We start from the raw sequence: 21,707 nt of genomic DNA on the forward strand, positions 1-21,707 counted from the left end.
GGGTTGAGGGCGGTGGCTCAGGCTCCTGGAAGGGACCATCCGCCCCTCGGCACTGGCAGTGTGAACGCGCAACTCAGCGGAGAAACGCGGCTGAGGTAGGTTTCCTGATGGGCAGCTCAGGCGGCTGGACTGCACGTAAGGCAAGACAGGCCAGGTGAGGCGTCCTCGCACTCCCTGTACGCCGCTGGCAGACTTAGGCCTCCGCCCCCCTTTGGGACCTCCGATCGCCCTCGCGTTGTGTGCTTCCTGTCCTGGCGTCCAAACGGGAGCTCGGCCCTCGCCACACCCTTCCCAGTGCGCCGCGCCCCCTCCCGGCCACGCCCACCACCCAGCGCCGGCTCCGGCCACACCCTCCGCGGTCACGCCCACCTCACCACCAGCCCTGCCACGCCCTTCGCGGTTACGCCCCACGGGCTAGGCGATCTCTGTCCTGAAGCTCTAGGCGCGCTCGCAGCCTGACCCTGTTGTGCTCCTGCGTCCACGCGCGGCCCCCTCGCTTCTTGCCCGCTTCTTGCCCCGTTCTCACCCGCCTTCATTGGCCACCTGTTCCCACTCCCCATGAGCCTGTTCCTCCCAAGGGCATCTTAGGTGGGCCCGGATCCTGCGCGCACCCCAGCACCCACTCCAACCCATCCCAATTTGGACGCCGGTTTTCCAATGAAAATATAATTCTGTAAATCAGTATTTGTAACTATGAACATCACAAAAATGAGCATCAAGTCTGAATTTAGAAGTGAAGCTTGCATTTTAAACAAAGAATTGCCATGCGATTGCAAAAGCACATTCGTCCCAGAGCGGAGTGTGGGTTACACTGTTACTGGAAAAATAAAAATTGAGAAGGAAAAGACCGGAAGATGCACACCTTCGTTCCTGTTAGTGGAAACACCAAAGTCCCAGGTAGGGACTTTCAATTGGAATTAAAGCTGTCACATTTCTAAGAAAAGAATGAATACTGATTTATATTGCTTTAAGTCGACATTTGATCTGACAGAAACTAACAGGCTTCAGCGAATGAGTAAGATTAACACCTTGTGGACTAGTGAAGAAAACACGCACTGTTTGAAGTTTATGATTTTTAAATGCTTTTGTCTTTGTGAAGAATTGTGATTATAATTTTCACTTCTATACCATTCTTCGCACATACACATTTTATTTCTATTTGGTAGAGGACCTTTGTCATGGACCTTAGAAGTTAAGTGAACTTAATTATTAACGTGGCAAGTACTTTGTGTCTCCTTCTCTTTTTAAAAGTAGAAATGGAGAAGAAAATGAAATAAAGCAGGAGTTATGAGGCAGAGCCCAAGAGAACTATGGCAACATCAGGTGACTGTCCCAGAAGTGAATCACAGGTAATTTCGGTTCCAGTTCCTAAAAATCTGTGTTTAATGAATGGGAACATTACAGAGAGTTAAGTGTCACCTCACAGATGTGATGGAACTTGACTTGTGCCTTGGAAGGTGGCCACACAGTAGAATGCTTAAATGTGAAGATTGTGAGGCAGAGGAGACGCGGTGTCTGTAGGATGACATCCTGCACTGGGCACCATCAACCCTTCCAAAGAAATAGCCCCAAAACAGCAGCATCATTTAGGCTTCCATTTTTGGTACGTGAACTGGCAAAGCAAGCATATTTTCTGAGCTGTTCAATAAAATTTCATGCGTAATACCAGCAATATATCGAGGGCCAGTTGGATACATTAGAAAAGATCCATGTATTCATACTGTTTCTGCCAGGGTTACTCATGTAGTTTTGTTCAAGTTAGCAGTAAAAAAGCCTCAAATTTTAAGAAATGTTGATTATATAAAAGTTACCAACTGAATAATAAATATCGTTTTAAAAATTAAGCATTTTCATGTCTGTTACGTCAACTTTAATGTTTTCTTTTTTTTCCTCTTTCATTCCAATGATCTACTTTCATTTGGGTTTTTTCAGGAATTTTATTTCAAGTTAGCATCTTTCTTAATTTGTTTCTTTAATTATTCATAAAATGTTTTAATTTCATGGACATCTTATTTTCCTTCTGAGAAATTTAACAAATATTAGGATATTTCCAGGATGATATGGTAAACAAGTACATTAAGCAATGTACATTAAGCTCTCTCTCTATATATGAAGTAAAAATACTCTCGGGTATATTTCAGTCTGTAGTTCAGCTACTCAGGAGGCTGAAGCGGGAGGATCACTTGGGGCCAGAAGTTTGAGGGTGTAGTGTGTTATGATTGTGCCTGTCAGCAGCCACTGCACTCCAGCCTGGCCAGTAAAGTGAGACTTCATCTTTTAAAAAACAAAAAGCAACAAGTTTGTTTCCCAATCTCAGCCCTGTTTCTTCTCTTATCTCTCTAGAGGCAAACACAACTGTGAGTCGTGAATCTGTTGTGTGCCGCTGCACTGTTTTTTATCTCTAGGGGCAAACACAGCTGTGAGTCGTGAATCTGTTGTGTGCCGCTGCACTGTTTTTTATCTCTCTAGGGGCAAACACAGCTGTGAGTCGTGAATCTGTTGTGTGCCGCTGCACTGCTTTCATACCTTTATGCCTTATGCAGATATCCTTGATCGATATATGATATTGTCTGTGTGTGCTTTTTAGAGTTTCCATAATGGTGTCATACTCTTAAGTGTCACCTGTGGCTTGCCTCTTCACTTAACTTTACCTTTGGGGAATTTGTCCTTGTTGATATGTGTGTACTGCTGGTTCAGTCCTGCCACTGTGGGGTATTCCTGTCGTATGGTCCTTCTCTGAAAGTAGGAAGTACCCTATTTGTACATATGTGTATGGGCCTGTTGCAGTCTCGCTGCTGTACGGTAGGCATATACCCCATTTTACTTATTGCCCTTTCGCTGGACACTTGTTTCTAGTTTTCTCTGTTTCAAACAGTGCTGTAGTGACCATCCTTCTCTATGCCTCTGTTCTCCAGTAATGACATTGCAGGGTGGAAGGGATTGCAAGTTCAGTTTCACTGGATAGTGATCACTTATTCCCCAAAATGACTTAACCGGTTCACAGGTCTGTCGGTAACCCACAATAGTGCTTGCTAATGCTTGACAGCATCAGACTTTTAAGTTTTGGTCAGTCTCCTGGGTTAGAAATGTATCTTGTTATTTTAATTTTGCTGACTACTTGTGGGTCATGGTGGTATTTCAGTAATACTTGTGTTCAACCTGTTAATTCCACCCTTCATTATAGAAGAGATGTCTGATAATGGTAACTTGTGTTCTCTTTTTTCCCCTTTGATGAGTCTTTTTTAGGATTTTATCAATTTGATAAAGAACCAATTTTATCTGTGTTGATTTCTCTATTTTTCTATTTCATTGATTTCTGCTTTTGTCTTTATTTCATTCTGTTCTTTTTTTTTTAATTTTTTATTGCATTTTAGGTTTTGGGGTACATGTGCAGAACATGCAAGACAGTTGCATAGGTACACATATTTCATTCTGTTTTATTTGGCTTAATTTTTGTAGCATCTGAGAGGGAAGCTAATTGATATTAAACCAGCCTTTAAAGCTGTGACTTTCCTTTAGTCACTGCTGTAACTGTACCTCACATATTTAATGCATTCTATTTTCAAAGCATTTTCTAATATATTCATTGGAAATTAGAAATTTTCTGGACTATTTGAAAGTCTGTTGACTAATTTATACACATTTTGGAAATGTTACTTTTTCGTATTTAATTTTGCTTTGAAATTATAGAGGATGTTATGTTCTCTAGCCAATGTAATCAGTCTTTTGAACTTTATTCAGGGCTGCTTTGTATTCTAATCACATGGAATTTTTTGGCAAATGTTCCATGAGTACTTGCGAAGAGTGTGTATTCCGCAGCTGTTGAGTGTAGTATTCTATAAATGCCATTAAGGTCAAATGGGTTATTAGTATTGTTCAAATCTGGATTGTTCAAATTGTTCAAAAACTGGATACGATATCTTTTCTGAGCTTTTTGCCCTCTTCTCTCAGTTACTAAAATTTCTCCACTATGTTGTAGATATTTCTATTTTCCATTTGGTTCTATCACTTTTTTCCTTGTATATTTTGAGTCTCTGTATATATTGCATGTATATGTTTAGTATAGGTTTTGTTTTCTAGATTAATTGGCCTTATTTTTACAAAATTTGTCTTTTTGCCAGTTAATAAATACTTCTTGTTTTGCAGGTACCTTTTTTAATGTTAATATAGCTGTACCATCTTTTTTTTAATCATTAGTGCTTACATAGAGAGTGTGTATGTGTGTGTATATGTATACGTGTCTGTGTATATATATTTTTCCTCAACGTAAGTCCTTATATTTAAAGTGTTTCTCTTATAAAGAGCTAGTTGAGTCTAGCTCTTGAGTCTTTTTTTTTTGTCGCTCTGTTAAACAAAATTTCTGCCTCTTAATTGGAATATTTAGTCTATTAATATTTAGTGTAATCACTAATATGATTAAGTGTAACATCTTGCTGTTTGTTTTATATTTGTCACATTTCTTTTTTGTACACGTCTCCATTTCTGCCCTCTTGTGGATGAATAAAGTATTTTCTGTAATCCCCATTACCTTCTCTATTAGCTTGTTAGCTGTACCTTTTTATATTGTTTTCCCAAGAAATTGCAATATGCATTCTAACTCAATTTCACTCTTTTTTTAACCACTTCATGATGTAAAGACCTTACAAGTTAGTTTCATTTACCAGCACCTGTATTTTTGTTTTGTTGTCATAACATTTTAATTTTACATGTGTTGTAAACCCCACAATAAATTATCGTTGTTGCTTTATGCTATCAAGAGTCTTTTTTAGTAAAGAGAAATAGTCTTTTATGTTTCCCCACATATTATTTGCCTTTTTTGAGGTCTTTCCCATTTTTCTGCATTCTGTGTTTTCGTGTAGGATGATTTTCCTTTAACCTGAACAAGTTTATTATTACATTTATTAGTGTGAATCTCCTGTGTCAAACTATGAAATGTGTTTTGCCTACATTTTTGAAGACTGTTTAGCCTGATATGGGATTTTAGGTTTGCAGTTTTAACACTTCATAAAGGTACCATTTTACTGTCTTCTGGCTTCTGTTTCTGATGAGAATTCATCGGTATTTTGCTGTTGTTCTGTTAAATGTAATGTATTCCTTTTTCACATTGGTCACATTTAAGATTTTTCTCATTTTGGGGGTTTTTAGCAGTTCTCTTCTTGTTTTTCCTGCTTAGGGTTAGTTGAGCTTCTTGGATCTGTGGTATTTTTTTTAATTTGGTGACCAAGTCTCACTCTGTCACCCAAGCTGGAGTGCGGTGGTGCAGTCTCCACACACTGCAACTTCCACCTCCTGGGTTCAAGCAGTTCTCCTGCCTCAGCCTCCCAAGTAGCTGGGATGACAGGCACAAGTCAACATGCCCAGCTAATTTTTTGTATTTTTAGTAGAGATGGGTTTTGTCATGTTGGCCAGGCTGGTCTTGAACTCCTGACCTCAGGTGATCTGCCTACCTTGGTCTTGATGATTTCTTTTTAATTTTAATTTTGGGAAAATCTCCACCATTATCTCTTCATTTATTTTTTCTGTCTCTTCTCTTGATGTGTCTCATGGTGTATTCTTATTTTTTTCATTCTTTTTTCTTTTTGTGCTTCAGTTTGGAAAATTTATGTTGACCTAACTCGTGAGGTTGCTGATCCTAAACAAATTAACTTGGACAACAATACGTTTGTGAAAACATTTCTTGAGACGTCAAATAGGATCTATGTTATACAGAGTTCTTTTGATCTGTTAAGTAGAAGACAAATAGCCAGGTAGAATCACGGGCAAAATAAAGATACAGTTTACAGGAGAGCAGATGCATGCAGCCAAAAAACATGAAAGTTATTGATAATAAATAACTGTGAGATACACTTTATAGCTATGACTGCGGTAAAAATTAAAGACAGTGGTAATGCCTGTCGCTGCTAAGTGTTCGGTGCTGTTGAAGCATGAAGTGTTACATGCTTGATGAAAATAATCCTTCATGTTTGAATTTAAAACACCCTGGCTGGATGCAGTGGTTCATGTCTGTAATCACAGCACTTTGGGAGGCTGCTGGGTGGGAGGATCACTTAAGCCCAGGAGTTTCAGTGAGCAATGTCGTGAGACCTCATCTCCACAAGAAGTTTAAAAATTAGCTGGGTGCGGTGGTGTGTGCCTGTAGTTCCAGCTATTTGAGAGGCTGAGGTAGGAGGATTGCTTTAGCTTGGGAGGTAGAGGTTGCCATGAGCCAGGATCGTGCCACTGCACTCCAGCCTCGGCGACAGAGGGCGACCTCATCTCAAAACAAAACAAAACAACAACAGCAGCAAAAAACCGTATTCTTTAACCCTGGCAGTCCAGTCTATCCCACAGAAATAAAATGTCACCACATAAGCTTGTCTGTGCACAGACTTCTCGTGTTGCTATGGTGGCAGAAAGCTGGATACGAAGACAAAGCCCATCAGCAGAGGATGGCTGAGGAATCACGGGAATTCCCTCTGTGGAATAGTGTGTAGCCATTGAAAATAGTGAATCAGGGTTCTAACAGTTGGAACGTTTCCGGAAGGTATCGTGTGAGTAAGAAAAACAAAGTGCAGGTTGGGTGCCGTGGCTTACGCCCGTAATCCCAGCACTTCGGGAGGCGGAGGTGGGCAGATCACTTGAGGTCAGGAGTTTGAGACCAGCCAGGCCAACATGGTGAAACCCCATTTCTACCAAAAAAATACAAACGTTAGCTGGGCCTTGTGACACACGCCTGTAGTCCCAGCTACTCAGGAGGTTGAGGCATGAGAATTGCTTGAACCAGGGAGGTGGAGGTTGCAGTGAGCTGAGATTGCATCACTGCACTCCAGCCTGGGTGACAGAGACTTCTCAAAAACAAGAAAAAAAAAGCCAAGTGCAAAGAAGGGGCCTGGGGAGTGTACACGGGGGTTTGTGTGTGACACGGGCACGGAGGAGGCATGGAAGGCCGCACAGCAGGGGTTAGTGAGGGTGGATCTGGAATGGGTGGAGAGTGAGCAAAAGGCAGTGCTGCCTTAGAGTGAGTCATGCTCCTAGTACAGGGAAACGCACAGAGGGTACAAACAAGCAGTTAGCAAGGTAAAAAGAGATGCCAGCAAGTATTTTAAAGACGTCTAACCGCACAAAGAGGCAAATGGAAGTAGCAAAAGTGATTGGTATCTATAGAGAGTGTGGGAAGATTGGCGGTTCCCTCTCACAGCAAGCAGTCTAAGGAACACCTCTGTGGAGGGCATTGGGCGGTAAAACCAAAAGCTGTAGAGTACACATAGTCTCGGTTTGTCAAGTTCACATTCAGAAACTCACCCTAAGAAGATTAAGGTACATGCAGAATGATTTATGTTGAAGGAAGTTTGTCTTAACATAATTTAGAATAGTAACAACTGAAAAGTCTGAATGTACAAGACTAGGAAATTGGAGAGGTTAGTCGTGACAATTCATAGACTAGAATACTATGCAGATATTATGTAGTGTTAGAAGAATATTTAATAACCAAGAAAAATGTTCCGTTTATAAGTGAGAAACAGGCCACAGGATTGTGTGAACCCAGTAAGTGCTTTGTATACATGTTATGTGTCCACTTTTTAAAAAGTCTGAAGGTATAAACAACGTGCTGCCTGTCGTTATCTGTGATCAGTGAGTGAAGTTACAGGAATTTTCTTCTGTGGGCTTTGGTGTTCTCACACATTTTCTAGAGTAAACATGAATTACTTTTATGTTTAGGAAAATGTGTTTGAAATGTGTATATTGAGACAGGGTTGATTCATTGAACTGGAATGTGTGATTTGAGGTTTTGCCCCCTACAGTGACGTCTTCCAGGCAAGTTTATTCTTATATAAAGTGAGCAGCTGGGCATGGTGGCTCATGCCTATAGTCCTGGCACTTTGGGAGGCTGAGGTAGGTGGATTGCCTGAGCTTAGGATTTCGAGGGCAACATGGTGAAACCCCATCTCTACCAAAAGTACAGAAAATTAGCTGGGTGTGGTGGTGCACACCTGTAGTCCCAGCTACTTGGGAGACCGGGGCATCAGAATCATTTGAACCTGGGAGATGGCGGAGGTTGCAGTGAGCCAAGATCATGCCACTGCACTCCAACCTGGGCAATACAGTGAGACTCTGTCTCAAAAAAAAAAAAAAAAAAAATGGATGTGGTAGGGGGAAGCTCCAAGGACCTGTGTGGGTCTGAGCTGGGGCTGCCCAGGCTCTGCTGCCTCATGGCAGTTGTGCCATGCCACCAGCTCTTTCCATAGGCCCTTGGCTGTGCCTCCCTAGGGCACTAGACCCCTGGCTCTGTCCTCACACTGGTTTCTCTTCCTGGAGTTGATGACCACCTTTAGGAAGCATTGCTGATGAAGGCCAAGGGTTCCTCATCAAATAGACACTAGCAGTGCCTGTTTCTGACTTCTGCCTTTGATGTTCTCTTTTGAAATGCAATTTTTTTTTTTTAAAGAAATGTAGAGTGAAGGTGACAGCCTTTGATTATAGAAATAAAGATGATCCATGTCGTTTGTATGATAAATTCTTGGACACATGAATCTATATTTGAAATTTAAACCATCCTAATAGCATAGCCAAAAAAAAAACTCCAGTGTCCTCCCCTTACCCTTTCCTTGGCTTTGAGCAGGAAGAAGAGCCTGCTGAGTACACTGAAGTGGGGCTTCTCCAGGAGGGAGTACAGCCGGAGGAGTTTGTGGCCATCGCAGACTACGCTGCCACCGATGAGACGCAGGTAGCCACGGGTGGTGGTCAGTGCTTCATGGCTTTCAGCATGTTCAGTGGCACAATGAGATACGTTTTGCAGAAGTCATACAAAAGTTAAATGAAGAAGTATTCAGATGCTTGGAGCCACGTAAGACCTGCGTGTGGGCTTTACCTCGCAGTCTGACCAGTTCTGCTCCAAGCATGATGTGAAGATGCCGGGTATAGAGTGGCGATCCTCAGCCGGGGCAGAAGCACTGTTCTGCTTTCTACTTGGAAACCCGCCCAGTTCATGAAAAGTGAAGCTGTCAAATATATCCAGCTGTATCTGCTTGGATGTAGCTTTACCTTGTGACAGGAATTTCATAGAGTAAGCCTCCAGTAACTCAGTTGGCATAGCTGAGTTACAGTGAAGAGGCTGTTGAGAAATTCTCTCCTAAGCAGTTTGAAAATGTTCACTCCTTCTTTTTTTTTGTTTGGAGATGGAGTTTCGCTCTTGTTGCCCAAGCTGGAGTACAATGGCACGGTCTTGGCTCACTGCAACCTCCACCTCCGGGGTTCAAGTATTCTCATGCCTCAGCCCCTGAAGTAGCTGGGATTATACGCGTGCGCTACCACGCCTGGATAATTTTGTATTTTTAGTAGAGACAGGGTTTCTCCATGTTGGTTAGACTGGTCTTGAACTCCTGACCTCAGCTGATCCACCTTACCTTGGCCTCCCAAAGTGCTGGGATTACAGGCATGAGCCACCGTGCCCAGCCCACTCCTTCTTTTAAAAAACATCAGTTAAGCTGTGCCCTTCTTTCAGGTAGATGTTCCACAGGCATCGCTGAGTCGTGGTGTCACTTGCATACATTCTCAGTTGCTGTCATTACCCACTGACTCCTGTTTGAAATCTCTGTGATTTTGTCACCATTGATGAGATTTATCACTGAGCCACACTTGAAATACTAATGACTGGTTTTCCTTTTGAATTTTAACCTTTTTTTTTTTCCAGCTCAGTTTTTTGAGAGGAGAAAAAATTCTTATCCTGAGACAGACCACTGCAGATTGGTGGTGGGGCGAGCGTGCGGGCTGCTGTGGGTACATTCCAGCAAACCATGTGGGGAAGCAAATGGATGAATATGACCCCGAGGACACGTGGCAGGATGAAGAGTACTTTGGCAGCTACGGAACACTGGTACTGCTCTCTAGGTTCCCTATGGCTGGCCGGGCGGTGGGTTCTCTAGCCTTAGTTCCGACTGTGTCGTTCCAAGCAGGCTCATAGTCTTGGAGGCCAGAGGGTCTCTGCTGCAGCCACTCAGCTCTGACATGGTTGTGCGGAACCCGAAAGTGTGTTCCAGTAAAACTTTATCTATGGACCCTCGAATTTGAATTCTATACAGTTTTCATGTGTCACAAATAATTCTTCTGATTTAAAAAAATCATTTAAAGATGTAAAAACCATCGTTAGTTTGGAGGCCATCGAAAAACAGGTGGTGGACTAGATTTGGCCCATGGTGTAGTTTCCCCGACCCTTGGCTTAGTGATAGGATTTGGGCAATGAGATGATGAGCATGCTTCCCAGTATCTAAGAAAAGTAGTAAATTTTACTTTAAAAATGAAATTAGGCTGGGTGTGGTGGCTGACACCTGTAATCCCAACACTGGGGGAGACTGAGGCAGGAGGATTGCTTGTGGCCAAGAGTTCGAGACCAGCCTGATAACATAGTGAAAAAAAATAAAAAATATAATTTGGCTCTACAACAAAATACATATATATAATTAGCTGGGCATGGTGGTGCATGTCTGTAGTCCCAGCTACTTGAGATGCTGAAGTGGGAGGATTGCTCAAGCCTTGGAAGTTGAGGCTGCAGTGAGCCAGGATGGTGCCACTGCACTTCAGCCTGGGCTACAGAGTGAGAGCCTGTCTCAAAAAAATTTTTTAAATTCTATAAATCTATGAACAATACTACTTCTAGTCAGGTGTGGCAGCTCATGCCTGTAATCACAGCACTTTGGGAAGCTGAGGTCAGAGCATCATTTGAAGCCAGGAGTTCAAGGCTGCAGTGAGCACCTGGTTGACTGAACCAGACTCTGCCCCTAAAAGAAAAATAAAAGCCCAACTTCTAAACAGTCAGCTTACTGAAATTTTTCCCCCACCATGGAGAAATGCCTTTAACCCCATGGTGCAGGCAGCAGTCTGGTTACATTTTAAAACTAGATGAAAACAGTTACTTGCAGGATGAATGTTATATTGTTAAGCAAAAGAAGGAATAGGACAAAGAATCTGTAACGTGTGACTCAATTATATAAAGTTAAGAGGCCACATTAGAAGGTGTTTTTGTTTTTTTTTAAGACCCAGTCTTGCCCTGTCACCCAGGCTGGAGGGCTGTGGTAGGATCTCAGTTCGCTGCAGCCTTTGCCTCCCAGGCTCAAGCAATTATCTTGCCTCAACCTCCTGAGTACCTGGGACTACAGGTGCGCGCCATGATGCCTGGCTAATTTTTGTTTTGTTAGTGGAGGGGGTTTCACCACGTTGGCCGGGCTGTTCTTGAACTGTCCTCGAGTGATCCTCCTGTCTCAGTCTCCCAAAATGCTGGGATTACAGGCGTGAACCATCGCGCCTGGCCAGAAGGCACTGCTTGTGAGTTTGCATGGGTGGTGAGACTGACTGAGGCCAGGAGTGGCTCCCCTGAGGGTGGAATGGAAATTGCCTGCTGGTGGTGGAGGCTCTGGGACCAGCGTGGCCGAGCAGGGAGGTCTGACATGCTGGCAGTGTTCGGGGATTGGATTAGAGGTTTTTGGTATATAACTATACTTGATAAACTGTGCAGATAGTTTCTAATGCACTTTTTTGTAGGTATACCATATTTCACAATTAAAAGTGTTAAATTGCTGCCTCTCAGCTCGAAGAACCACTGCCCACTAGATTCCTCTGTACTTATGAAAGTACATCTAATTTATTTCATTTTTTTAGTTTATAGAAAAGGCATCGTTCCACACACTCAGGTGTTCACCGTGCTCTTTTCACGTAGCTGTATGATTGTGAAGATCTCTCATATTGAACCTGCCATTCGTTGTTACAGCTGCAGAGCATTGTGTTACTTTAAAAGGATCATGTTGATATTTGGACAGTGGTTATTTAACAACTTTTTGTCATGATAAATAGTGCTATGATGGAGTCCTATGTAATCCTGTTAAATGTTTTTTAGAATTTCTATAGGGTAAATTCCTGGTGTGTGCGTTTGTGTGGTTGCCAATTCACCCTCCAGAAAGATTTGCTGGTTATCCAGTTAGTGCTGCAGTCACAGAATGCCTTAGACTGGGTAAATTATGAAGAACAGAGATTTATTTCTTGCAGTTCTGGAGGCTGGGAGGCACTGGCATTGGGGTCCAAGATGGCGCCACATGGCTGTCCTCACGTGAAGGAGGGAGGCTGGGAGCGCCCCTTCCACCTCAGGCCCTTTCATAGTACCTTCCAAAGCTGACCTCTTAATGCCATCACATTGGCAATTAAGTTTCAACACGTGGATTTTGGGGGACATTTCAGACCGTGGCACAGATCCACTGAGGGCATGTGAAAGCTCATTTCCCTACCACAAACCAAAAAGGACTTGGATCTTAAACATTAGATATGGTTTCTTTTAATTTGATTTCCATGAGTGAGACTGATCATCTTTTATGTGTTTATTGGCCTTTTGTATTTTTTCTCTTTCTGTAAACTTTCATATTATTTGTCCATTTCTTTTGATTTTTGTTGATTCATATGTTAAGTAATTTAGCCTGAATTTGTGAATTTTTGTGACTTTGTGAATTTTTTCCCCCACAGAACATTTTTCTTTGTATAGCCGAATAGGTTGTTCTTTCCTTTGTGAAAAACCTTTCCTCGCCGTAAGATTATAAATACCCACACCTTTTTTGATTCTGTGTTATTTTATTTTTACTTTTTATGTTTTTTAGGGATGGGGTCACTTTGTTAAGTCATAGCTTACTGTGGGTTCCTGGATTAGGGGATCCTGTCACCTCAGCTTCCCAAAGTGCGGGGATTATAGGGGTGAGGCACCCCACCTGGCCTTATCCTCTTTTAAACAATGAGATTTTAAATCAATCTTGAATTTATTTGTTATAAAAAATATAATGTAAAATTCCACCCTTATTTATGCCCACAAATATCCAGCCACCCCAGCCTCCGTTACTGGACGGTTCCTTCCCACTGATGTGAAATGCTGTGTTTGTGGTGCTCTGGATGTCAGGGGTCTGCTTGAGAATTCCTGTTGACTCACTGGTCTGTTTACTTCTCTGCGGCGCCCGGTGCTTCATCATTGCACCTTTGTAGGATCTGCAAGAGCTAGGTCTCCAGCAGTCCCCCCCGCACTTTTTTTAAAAAGCATTCTCCTCATTAGCCTTGGGCACTTCTTGTTTTGAAACTGTTTTTATTGTCATTTTGTTGTGCTTCCTCCTCCATGCAGATTGGCTGGCATTTTAGTAGGCACTGCATGGAATGTTGATGTTAATTTTGGGAGAAATGACGTGTCTATAACGTTGACTCTCAGTTTCCTGTTAGTTAAGCTTTGTTTAATATCTCTTAGCATTTTAAGGTTTGTCTCATACACGGTTGTGCACCTTTCTTGTTAAATCTATTCGTAGACATTTTTTATTATGACTGTTACAAGGGGTTGGGTGAAGTGTCAGGCCTTCCACAGTCTTACTGATTTTTCTATTTCTGTCAGTTACTGAGAGCGCAGTGTTGAAATCTCTGACGATAATTGTGAATTTGTCTGTTTCTTCTTGCATCTGTATTGGATTTGCTGTGTGTATTCTGAAGACCTGTTATTAGGTACAGAAGTATTTAGAATAATCACGTGCTCTGGGTGAATTGATTCTGTGTTGACGTGTTGCTCTGAACTGGGTTCTGTTGGTGCTGACGCAGCTGCTCCTGCTCTGTCTTCATGGGTGTTGGCACCATAGGCCTCTCCCATCCTTTGCTTCCGGGCAGGAGAATTGGGCCTTGCTTTGTGGTCTATGCCCCCCACCTCCTCCTGCCGGTCCCTTTGTTTTTTATTCTGCAGAGTCTTGGGAGGCTCCATGGTGAGCTCTGAGGACCTTGTGCAGGCTCCTGTCTGCTGGCTGTCCTCACTCTGAGGACCTTGTGCAGGCTCCTGGTCTGGGCGCTGTCCTCACTCTGCTCCCGCCTGCTACCTGTCTTCTTCCTGGTGATGCTGTTTCTAGGCTGGGCCTTCTGTAGCTTGAGAGTCTTGGTGGGAGGGGTGCAGCCTTACCTGCAGCCCATGGCTTTTCAGGCTGCCCTGAGCAAGCCTCTCTCTGCCTCCTTGCGGGATGGCTGATTCTCATGTGAGTATCCTTGGGTTTCAGGCATTTTTCTCCCTCAGGAAATGGCTGGGCCTCTCGCTTATCCCTCAGGACATGAGGGGCAAGTTCATGGACAGAGGACTTTGGGGGACCCCCTGCCCACCTGCGCTGGCGTTTCTCCCATGGCGTATCCGCAGTTTTCTCTAGTCAGACACCTGGCACTGGGGAGTCTGGTTGGGTTGCGGTGGTCCCTCCTGCCTCAGGTGGGCATGGGTGGTCCAGGCGACATTGCACCCCTATGTGCAGCGGTCCCTCTTGCCTCTCTGCTTGCCGGCCATGCTGTGCTGAGCTGAGGGACTCACAGGCCTGTATTTTTGCTCTTTTCAGATGGGGTGGCAGGGTCAAGCGTCATCAGCTGTGGCCCTGACCCTCATCTCAGTCAGGACTCGGCATGGCTCTGGGTCAAGGCAGTGATTCTGAATGTGCATTTCTCCCAGAAACTGCACTTGGAAATGTTGGCAGACCAGCCGCGCACAACTAAGTACCACAGTGTCATCCTGCAGAACAAGGAGTCCCTGACGGACAAGGTCATCCTGGACGTCGGCTGTGGCACTGGGATCATCAGTCTTTTCTGCGCACATTATGCACGGCCTAAAGTGGTGAGTGGGGTCTCCAGCTTGTCCCAGGTGTGCGTCAAGGCCGGTGATGTCCGACATGGCCTCTGAGATGCCGACTCGTGACCCTGTGCTGTTGGGGGCTCACTGGTGACTACGTCCTTGCACGTGGGGCTCAGGGTCGGTAAAACAGCAGTGTTGAGACTCCATGCTAGAGGCTGTGGCGCCGGCATAAAGAGCCACAAACAGCATGGACAGGAACAGGGCAGAATAGAAAATATCCCATGAATTGCATGGGGCAGGGTATGTTCTGTGAGACATTTATTTCAGTTGAGTAGAGAAACAGGTGCACCCACATGTCTGTGCTTGGCCTTGGCTGTGGACAGCCTCATGGGGATGTGATGAATCCACATGCTGGCCCCCTTCCTACCCTTCTTTGGCCATCTGTGCTGTGCTAGCTGAGCCAAACAGCAGCCTTGGAGGCTCCTGACATGGTGGGTGGGATCTCAGCACAGTGACCACCCAGGGCCATGCTCTGCAGGACCCAGCGCTTGGGCGCTTCCCACCAGACCCTTCCCTATGAACCTGGGTTTGAAACTGTCTCACAGGCCTCAGATGTGGCACAGACCAGCACTGTCACTTGGGTGCTCAGCACTCGCTGTGCCAGTCATGGATTAAGCTTGCTGTGTGTGTGGCAGCCAGCCCGGGCATTCGAGTCTTCAGGCCACCTGCAGCCCTGCGTCTGCGTCTTGTGTAGGAGGTAGGGGCAGTCGGGAGGGTTAGAGGTGGCACCTTTCTAGGTATCCCGGAGGGGCAGGTGTGGCCCAGCCCTCGCTGTCTCCGGCTGTCTGGAATGCTGCTTCCCTGTTGTGTTGTTGACCGTTTCTCATGGTGCTGGTGGTGTTGACTCAGGAGAGAGTGGATGACGGGCCCCATGCAGGCCGGGCATGCACTGATGGTGCTTCTGCTGCAGGTGTACGCGGTGGAGGCCAGCGAGATGGCACAGCACACGGGGCAGCTGGTCCTGCAGAATGGCTTCGCCGACATCATCACTGTGTTCCAGCAGAAGGTGGAGGATGTGGTGCTCCCTGAGAAGGTGGATGTGCTGGTGTCCGAGTGGATGGGGACCTGCCTGCTGGTGAGGGCGGGCGTGCGGGCAGCGGGGGGCCGGGGTTCGGGGGGCTTCTGAGCACAGGCTTGGCTGGGCCAACCTCAGGATCTCAAGAGTGACACGTGATTCATTTTGATTTTTTCCCCTAATGTGAGGTATGATTAATTTCTTGTGTGGACATTGGCTCAGTGTCTTGAATTTTCACCTGGTTTAAACAATGCCTTTATGAGAACTTTAAGTCAGAGTTTGTGTAACATTTTCAAGAGTGATTTACGTGAACTGCATCCTTGAGATTCTGTAAAAATCCCGTGCCTAACAGGTAAGGCTGTTCCTTTAATGCCAGCAGGGCCTTTGTCCCTGGCTGGTGTCTCCTCACCTTAGACGGGCCCCCGTGACGCTGTGAAGAAGCCACTTGGGCATCTATGGGCAGCATGTGCCTGGCCTGTCTGGCTGTTCACCCTGCATTGCACATGTGGGTGGAAGTGGACTGTGTTCTGGTTACTTGCCAATACGCCCACATAGACGCCGCCCACTTGGAGGGGAAGTGGCGGGGGTGCGGCCGGATGCTGTCTCCATGGCGTTCTCCTGGGCTCAGCGTCTTGGGTTACAAGACGTTGCAGTGGAGCGTCCCAACCTGAAACAACTTCTCCGTGTTGAGACCCAGAAAGACAGGCCTGGGTGCAGGAGTGTGGAGTATGGCTGATGCTTCCCCAGGAAATGGTTTCCCCTGGTAACCGATGGCATTGGGCCTTCAGTCCGGTTGAAATTTTGTGGTCAGAAGATGAAATGTAAATAGACTCAGTGTCCATGCTGTGACTCAGCTTATTAATAGGGTCTGTGGAGCCGTCAGGCTTCACTCCTGACCCCTGAGGGCTCTCGCCTTTGCCCCGGACACCAGTGCTCCTTCAGGACATGTCTGCTGGCAGCTGCTGCCCGGCCATGGGGACAGAAACAGGGCTAACGGGGGTGCATGTGGTGTAGCAGAGGGTGTGTGGGGGCACTGATGGGGGGAAGCCTGGCTGCTGGAGGGTCCGGCTGTGCCCTGGGCTGGGTGAGAGCCCGAAGGGGTAGCCGGAAGAGAGGAGTAGCCACAGTGTTCTCCATGTTGCTGTGTTCCAGAGCTGCCCAGAGGCCAGACTGGCCAGACTGTGTTGCATCAGGGAGGCAGAGGCCAGTTGTGGGGAACTGTATGTCTAAGGACTTTGTGCCACATCCTGGACACCGAGGGGGGTGCCAGTGGTGTACGAGTGATGGAGAAAGAGGTGGGCTGTGTTTGGGAGGCCCCTTGGTGTGTGTGGCTGGGACTGGCTGTGGTCCAGCCCCAGCATGCAGAGGCCTGGGACAGCCTGTGCGACGGGAGGCCCGTCTGTGTGTGAGGTGTACAGACTGCCACGGATGGACTGTGGGTTTACTGTCAAGACACAGGAGCCAGGGCCTGGCACGGGACAGGTGTGGAGATGCAGAGCAGGGCTGGCAGGCAGGATGTGCCGACGGGAGCCTGGTGTGATCAGGAGGATGGTGCCTCCCAGCCCTGAGCTGCAGGGAGTGAGCCACCAGGACCAGGTGGGGGCTGGGGTAGGGAAGGCTGTGGGGAGGATGGACATCTGTGTGGGTCTTGAACACAGGGTGCCCATCTGATGTGCAGGGCCAGCTGTGGATTGGGCGGGGGGACATGGCCTGGGGTCTCAGTGGGTGTTGGCCTGAAGGGCCCACCCTGAGCAGGACATCCTGGGGAGTGCTGGGGCAAGTTCAGACAGGACCATGTTTATCTCCAGTGCAGACAGTGGAGGGGGGAGGCAGAGCTTTGCAGGTGAGGGCTTGAGGAAGCTTCAGAGTTCAGACTTCAGACTCTCCTTGGGGGGCTTGAAGGAGATGCACCGTCATTACTCAGGCCAAGGAGGCGCAGAACAGGGCAATGGGGCTGCAAGAGCTCCTATGGCGATTATTGTTGGGATACAGGGTTGGCGAGGCTTTGAGGGAGGGAGGTTGTGAGTTTGGGAGTCGCTGGTGCAGCTGCACCCACCTTTGCTTTTCATCCCCAGGCTGCCCCTCTCCTGAGCTGCTGCATCCTCCCCTGCAACTGTGTGTCTGGCCCTCTTCATGTCCTCCTTGCCTGCTGTCTGCCTGTTCTCAGAGCCCCACAGCCCTCGGGCCTTATCTCTCTCAGCCCATCTTCCTGCTCTGACGCTGACATGTAGTAAAAGTCTGAGACAGAGGAGTTCATGTGCGTTTAGCGTAGGGGAGGGGCAGCCAGGGCGTGTAGTTGTTGAAAGAGGCTGTGGAACGATTGATTGATTTGGAGAAAAGAGGTCCTTCTTCACACTGCTAAAGTAACCCTCAAATGGCCTAAAGAGTTAAATATTTAAGAAAAGGAGGAAACATAAAAAATTGCTAAAAGTTTATCTGTTGTTAGGATGGGAAAGGTCTTTCTAAGAACAGATTTCATAATGAAGCTGTCAGATAAAATATTTGGCAGAAAATTCCCCTTCATACATTAACATGGCTAAAAATTATTAAACAGGGCCAGGCGCGGTGGCTCACATCTGTAATCCCAGCACTTTGGGAGGCCGAGGCGGGTGGATCACGAGGTCAAGCAAGAGATCGAGACCATCCTGGTCAACATGGTGAAACCCCGTCTTTACTAAAAATACAAAAAATTAGCTGGGCATGGTGGCGCGTGCCTGTAATCCCAGCTATTCAGGAGGCTGAGGCAGGAGAATTGCTTGAACCCAGGAGGCGGAGGTTGCGGTGAGCCGAGATCGCGCCATTGCACTCCAGCCTGGGTAACAAGAGTGAAACTCCGTCTCAAAAAAAAGAAAAAAATTTATTAAACGGTAAATGAAAGTAAAGAATTGCAGCATATGTGAAATTGAGTTGGAATAACAAAAACATAAGCTAAAGATAGGATAAATAACCTCATGGAAGGTGAGCAGGGACTGGAAAAGCAGCTTACCAGAGAAGAGCCACAGGCCAGGAGCTTGCACATTGTTTAATGTCCCCAACAATTTAAAAGTAACTTTAATAGTTTTGATTGGGAAGCTGGCAGAGCAATCCTCTAATATCTGATGATCCCCATGCTGAGCTTGTGGGGAAATGTCACCACCATGCACTCTTTTTGGCAGTGTCGATGGGTAAAGCCTTTGGAAGGAAAATAGGGCAGAATATGTCAAAAAAGCATTAAAATTTTTATTTTTCTTCCATGCTTCATTATTCCAGAAGCAGCAAAGTTCCGAAGGAGATGCAGGTAAAGATATCGCAGGTGTCCTAGATGGTCAACAGACCATTTAATCATTTTTGTTAACAAAGCAGGTGACAGCGGAGCCCTGACTTGCGTTTCATTAGTTGCAGGATCTTGCCCATTCTTCTGAGGAACCATGATTTCCAAGAAGCAGGTTGCACCCAGCAGTCTCCCACTGGCCCGTGGCACTGCAGGTGCAGGGGCTGCCTCCTGGATTTTGGGACGCTTTACAAGGTCACTGAGGGTCTCCATTATACATTTGGTAGAATTGAAGGACTGCCAGACTCAGCCTTACTGTTGTTGATGTATTAGTGCCATCATATGTGATGAGGACATATTATATTCCGTTATTCTGTTTAGTTCAAGGAAGAATGAAGAATTTGGACCAAAATTAAAACCAGATTATGACCAATTTTCTAAGCAAAAGAAACAAAGTAACTGCCAAGGTTAACAAAGATGTAATAATTGTCTTCACACTGCCTCGTTCTGTTTTATGGAGTATATTATCACAAATCCTGAGCTTACCAAGCTCATGGAAACAGGCACATGGCCAATAAGAACTTAATTTCACACCAATAAAACTTTAGACTTTGGATTTATTTAGGGCCGTCTTTATAGAATGTGTAGTTTTCTCTAGATGGTGGATGGGACAGCCGCCCCTCAGCAAGACCCTGGCCTAAATGTATGTGCTTTATTTGCACAACAAGAGGATGACAGTAAACAAGGGAGGCCCTGAAGGACGATGTACACGGGGCACCCTGCAGAGGCTGCCTGGCTTCCCAGTGGGACAGGCCCATGGGAGGCCTTCTAGACCCTTTGCTTGACATTCATGTTTAATGCCTTGATCTTTCTTTTTGGTTGTATTCCCTGGAGCTCATATAGATAATTTTACTTTTCAGAGATGCTAGTTCTGGTGCCCCCCTCCTCCCTCACACAAAATCCATCAACTCTTCCGAATTCCTCACTTTCAAAGCTCGCCTCATACAAAGTAGAGACATCTTTTTCAGGAAACATTGCCACCACATGCTCGAAGGGCTGCTTATGGCCACATCTATCTCCAACCAAGGTCTCTTCAACTCCTTCTACAACAATGCGCTTTGTCTGCACTGAGAGAAGAAATGACAGCCTTTTTTCTTTTCTCGATTTTGTTTTGGTGTGGAGCATTTCCGAACTTTATAGGACATCTATAAAAATACCTACAGAAAATCCTAAGGAACCTATGAGAAGATTTCCTAAAGCTAATAAGTGAGTTTAACAGGATCACAGAGCGCAAGGTCATCATGCGGAAGTCATTTTTATATCCTAGCAATGCACAATTGGAAATTTAAAAATACCATAGTAACTTCAAAACTGTGAAAGGCTTAGAAACCTAACAAAATGTGTAAGATCTGAACACTGAAAATGATGAGACAATAATGAAAGAAATCCCAGAAAGCCTAAATAAATGGAGAGACAAGAAGGTTCATCCTGTAAAGATACATGTTCTCCTTAAATTGATCTGTAGACTTAATAAAATTCCAGTCAAAATCCAGGCAGGATTTGTTCTTAAAGATAAGCTCATTATGAAATGTATATGGAATGTAAAGGAACCAGTGCTATGGTGTGTCCCCAGCAAATCTTACGTTGAAATTTGTTCCTCAGTGTGGTGGTGTTGGGAGGTGGGGTCTAGTGGGAGGTGTTTGGGTCATGGGCATGGATCCCATGCCCTTGAGTAGATGAATGCCCTTCCTCATGGGTAGAAAAGTGAGTTCGTGCTCTCTCAGGTCCCAACAAGTCCTGGTTCTCAAAAAGAACCTGGCACCTCCGATTGCCTGTGCTCTCACCCTGTGGTCTCTGCACCTGCCAGCTCCCCTCTGGCTTCCACCATGAGAGGAAGCAGCCTGAAGCCCTCACTATCTAGATTGGGCATCTGCCCAAGCCTGAACTTTCCCAACCAGCAGAACCATGAGCCAAATAAACCTCATTTCTTTATAAAGTACCCAGCCTCAGATATTCCTTTATAGCAACACAAAAATCAACTAAGGTAACTAGAGTAGCTGATTCAGTTTTTTAAAAGAAGAATAAAGTTGGAGGAAATATACTACTTGATTTTAAAGCTACAGTAATCAGGACAGCGTGGTATTGGTGAAGGGACAGACATGTAAGTCAGTGGAATGGAGAAGAGAAATAGATTAATACAAATAGGTACAAAAATCAGCTTAATGGAGAAAAGACAGTCTTCAGCAAATGATACCAAAATAGTTGTTGTCCATATCTAAAAAAATAAAACCTCAGCCTCACATCTCACACACACCTGAACTTAAAATTGATCATAGATCTAAGTGTGTAAAATATAAAGCTGTAAAGCTTCTTGAAGAAATCATAGGAGAAAATCTTCATCACCTGGACTTAGGCAAAGGGTTTTTAGGAATGACTATGAAAGCATGATCCATAACAGAAAATGTTGATAAATTGAATTTTTTCAGAACTAAAAACGATTGCTCTGCAAAGGATGGTGTTAAGAGAATAAAAAGCAAGCTAAGATTAGGAGACAGTATTGCAAATAATATATCCAGTGTACGTTCTGAATATACAAAGAACTCTCAAAACTCAACAGGAAGAAAACAAGCCAGTTGAAAATGGGCAAAAGGCTTGAACAGACACTTTTCCAGAGTGGATATGCAGATATTACATACACACATGAAAAGACGTTCAACATTGTTAGCCATCAGGGAAATGCACATTAAAGCCGCAGTGAAATATCACTTACACCTATTGAAAAATGACTAAATTAAAAAAAA

The 21,707-nt window shown here is 45.2% G+C and overlaps 1 protein-coding gene across 14 annotated transcripts in view; it reads left to right on the forward strand.

Moving 5' to 3' along the window:
* PRMT2 (protein arginine methyltransferase 2) overlaps positions 1–21,707 on the forward strand; it is a 30,886-nt gene that overhangs the window by 1,121 nt on the left and 8,058 nt on the right. For 3 of the 14 annotated variants that reach the window (XM_035282924.3, XM_078358680.1, XM_078358689.1), the window contains exons 1-7: positions 6–95; positions 794–897; positions 1,255–1,349; positions 8,600–8,704; positions 9,671–9,853; positions 14,462–14,623; positions 15,552–15,716. In XM_035282924.3, the coding sequence (XP_035138815.3) occupies positions 1,311–1,349; positions 8,600–8,704; positions 9,671–9,853; positions 14,462–14,623; positions 15,552–15,716 (654 nt within the window). In that variant the 5' untranslated portion in view covers positions 6–95; positions 794–897; positions 1,255–1,310. Of the gene's footprint in view, positions 1–5; positions 96–793; positions 898–1,251; positions 1,350–8,599; positions 8,705–9,670; positions 9,854–14,461; positions 14,624–15,551; positions 15,717–21,707 lie in introns of those variants that run through there. The other 11 variants (XM_078358685.1, XM_078358681.1, XM_078358690.1 and 8 more) reach the window with 4 other exon arrangements.

The sequence above is a fragment of the Callithrix jacchus genome, chromosome 21, assembly GCF_049354715.1.
Source record: "Callithrix jacchus isolate 240 chromosome 21, calJac240_pri, whole genome shotgun sequence".
Classification (NCBI taxonomy): Eukaryota; Metazoa; Chordata; class Mammalia; order Primates; family Cebidae; genus Callithrix; species Callithrix jacchus.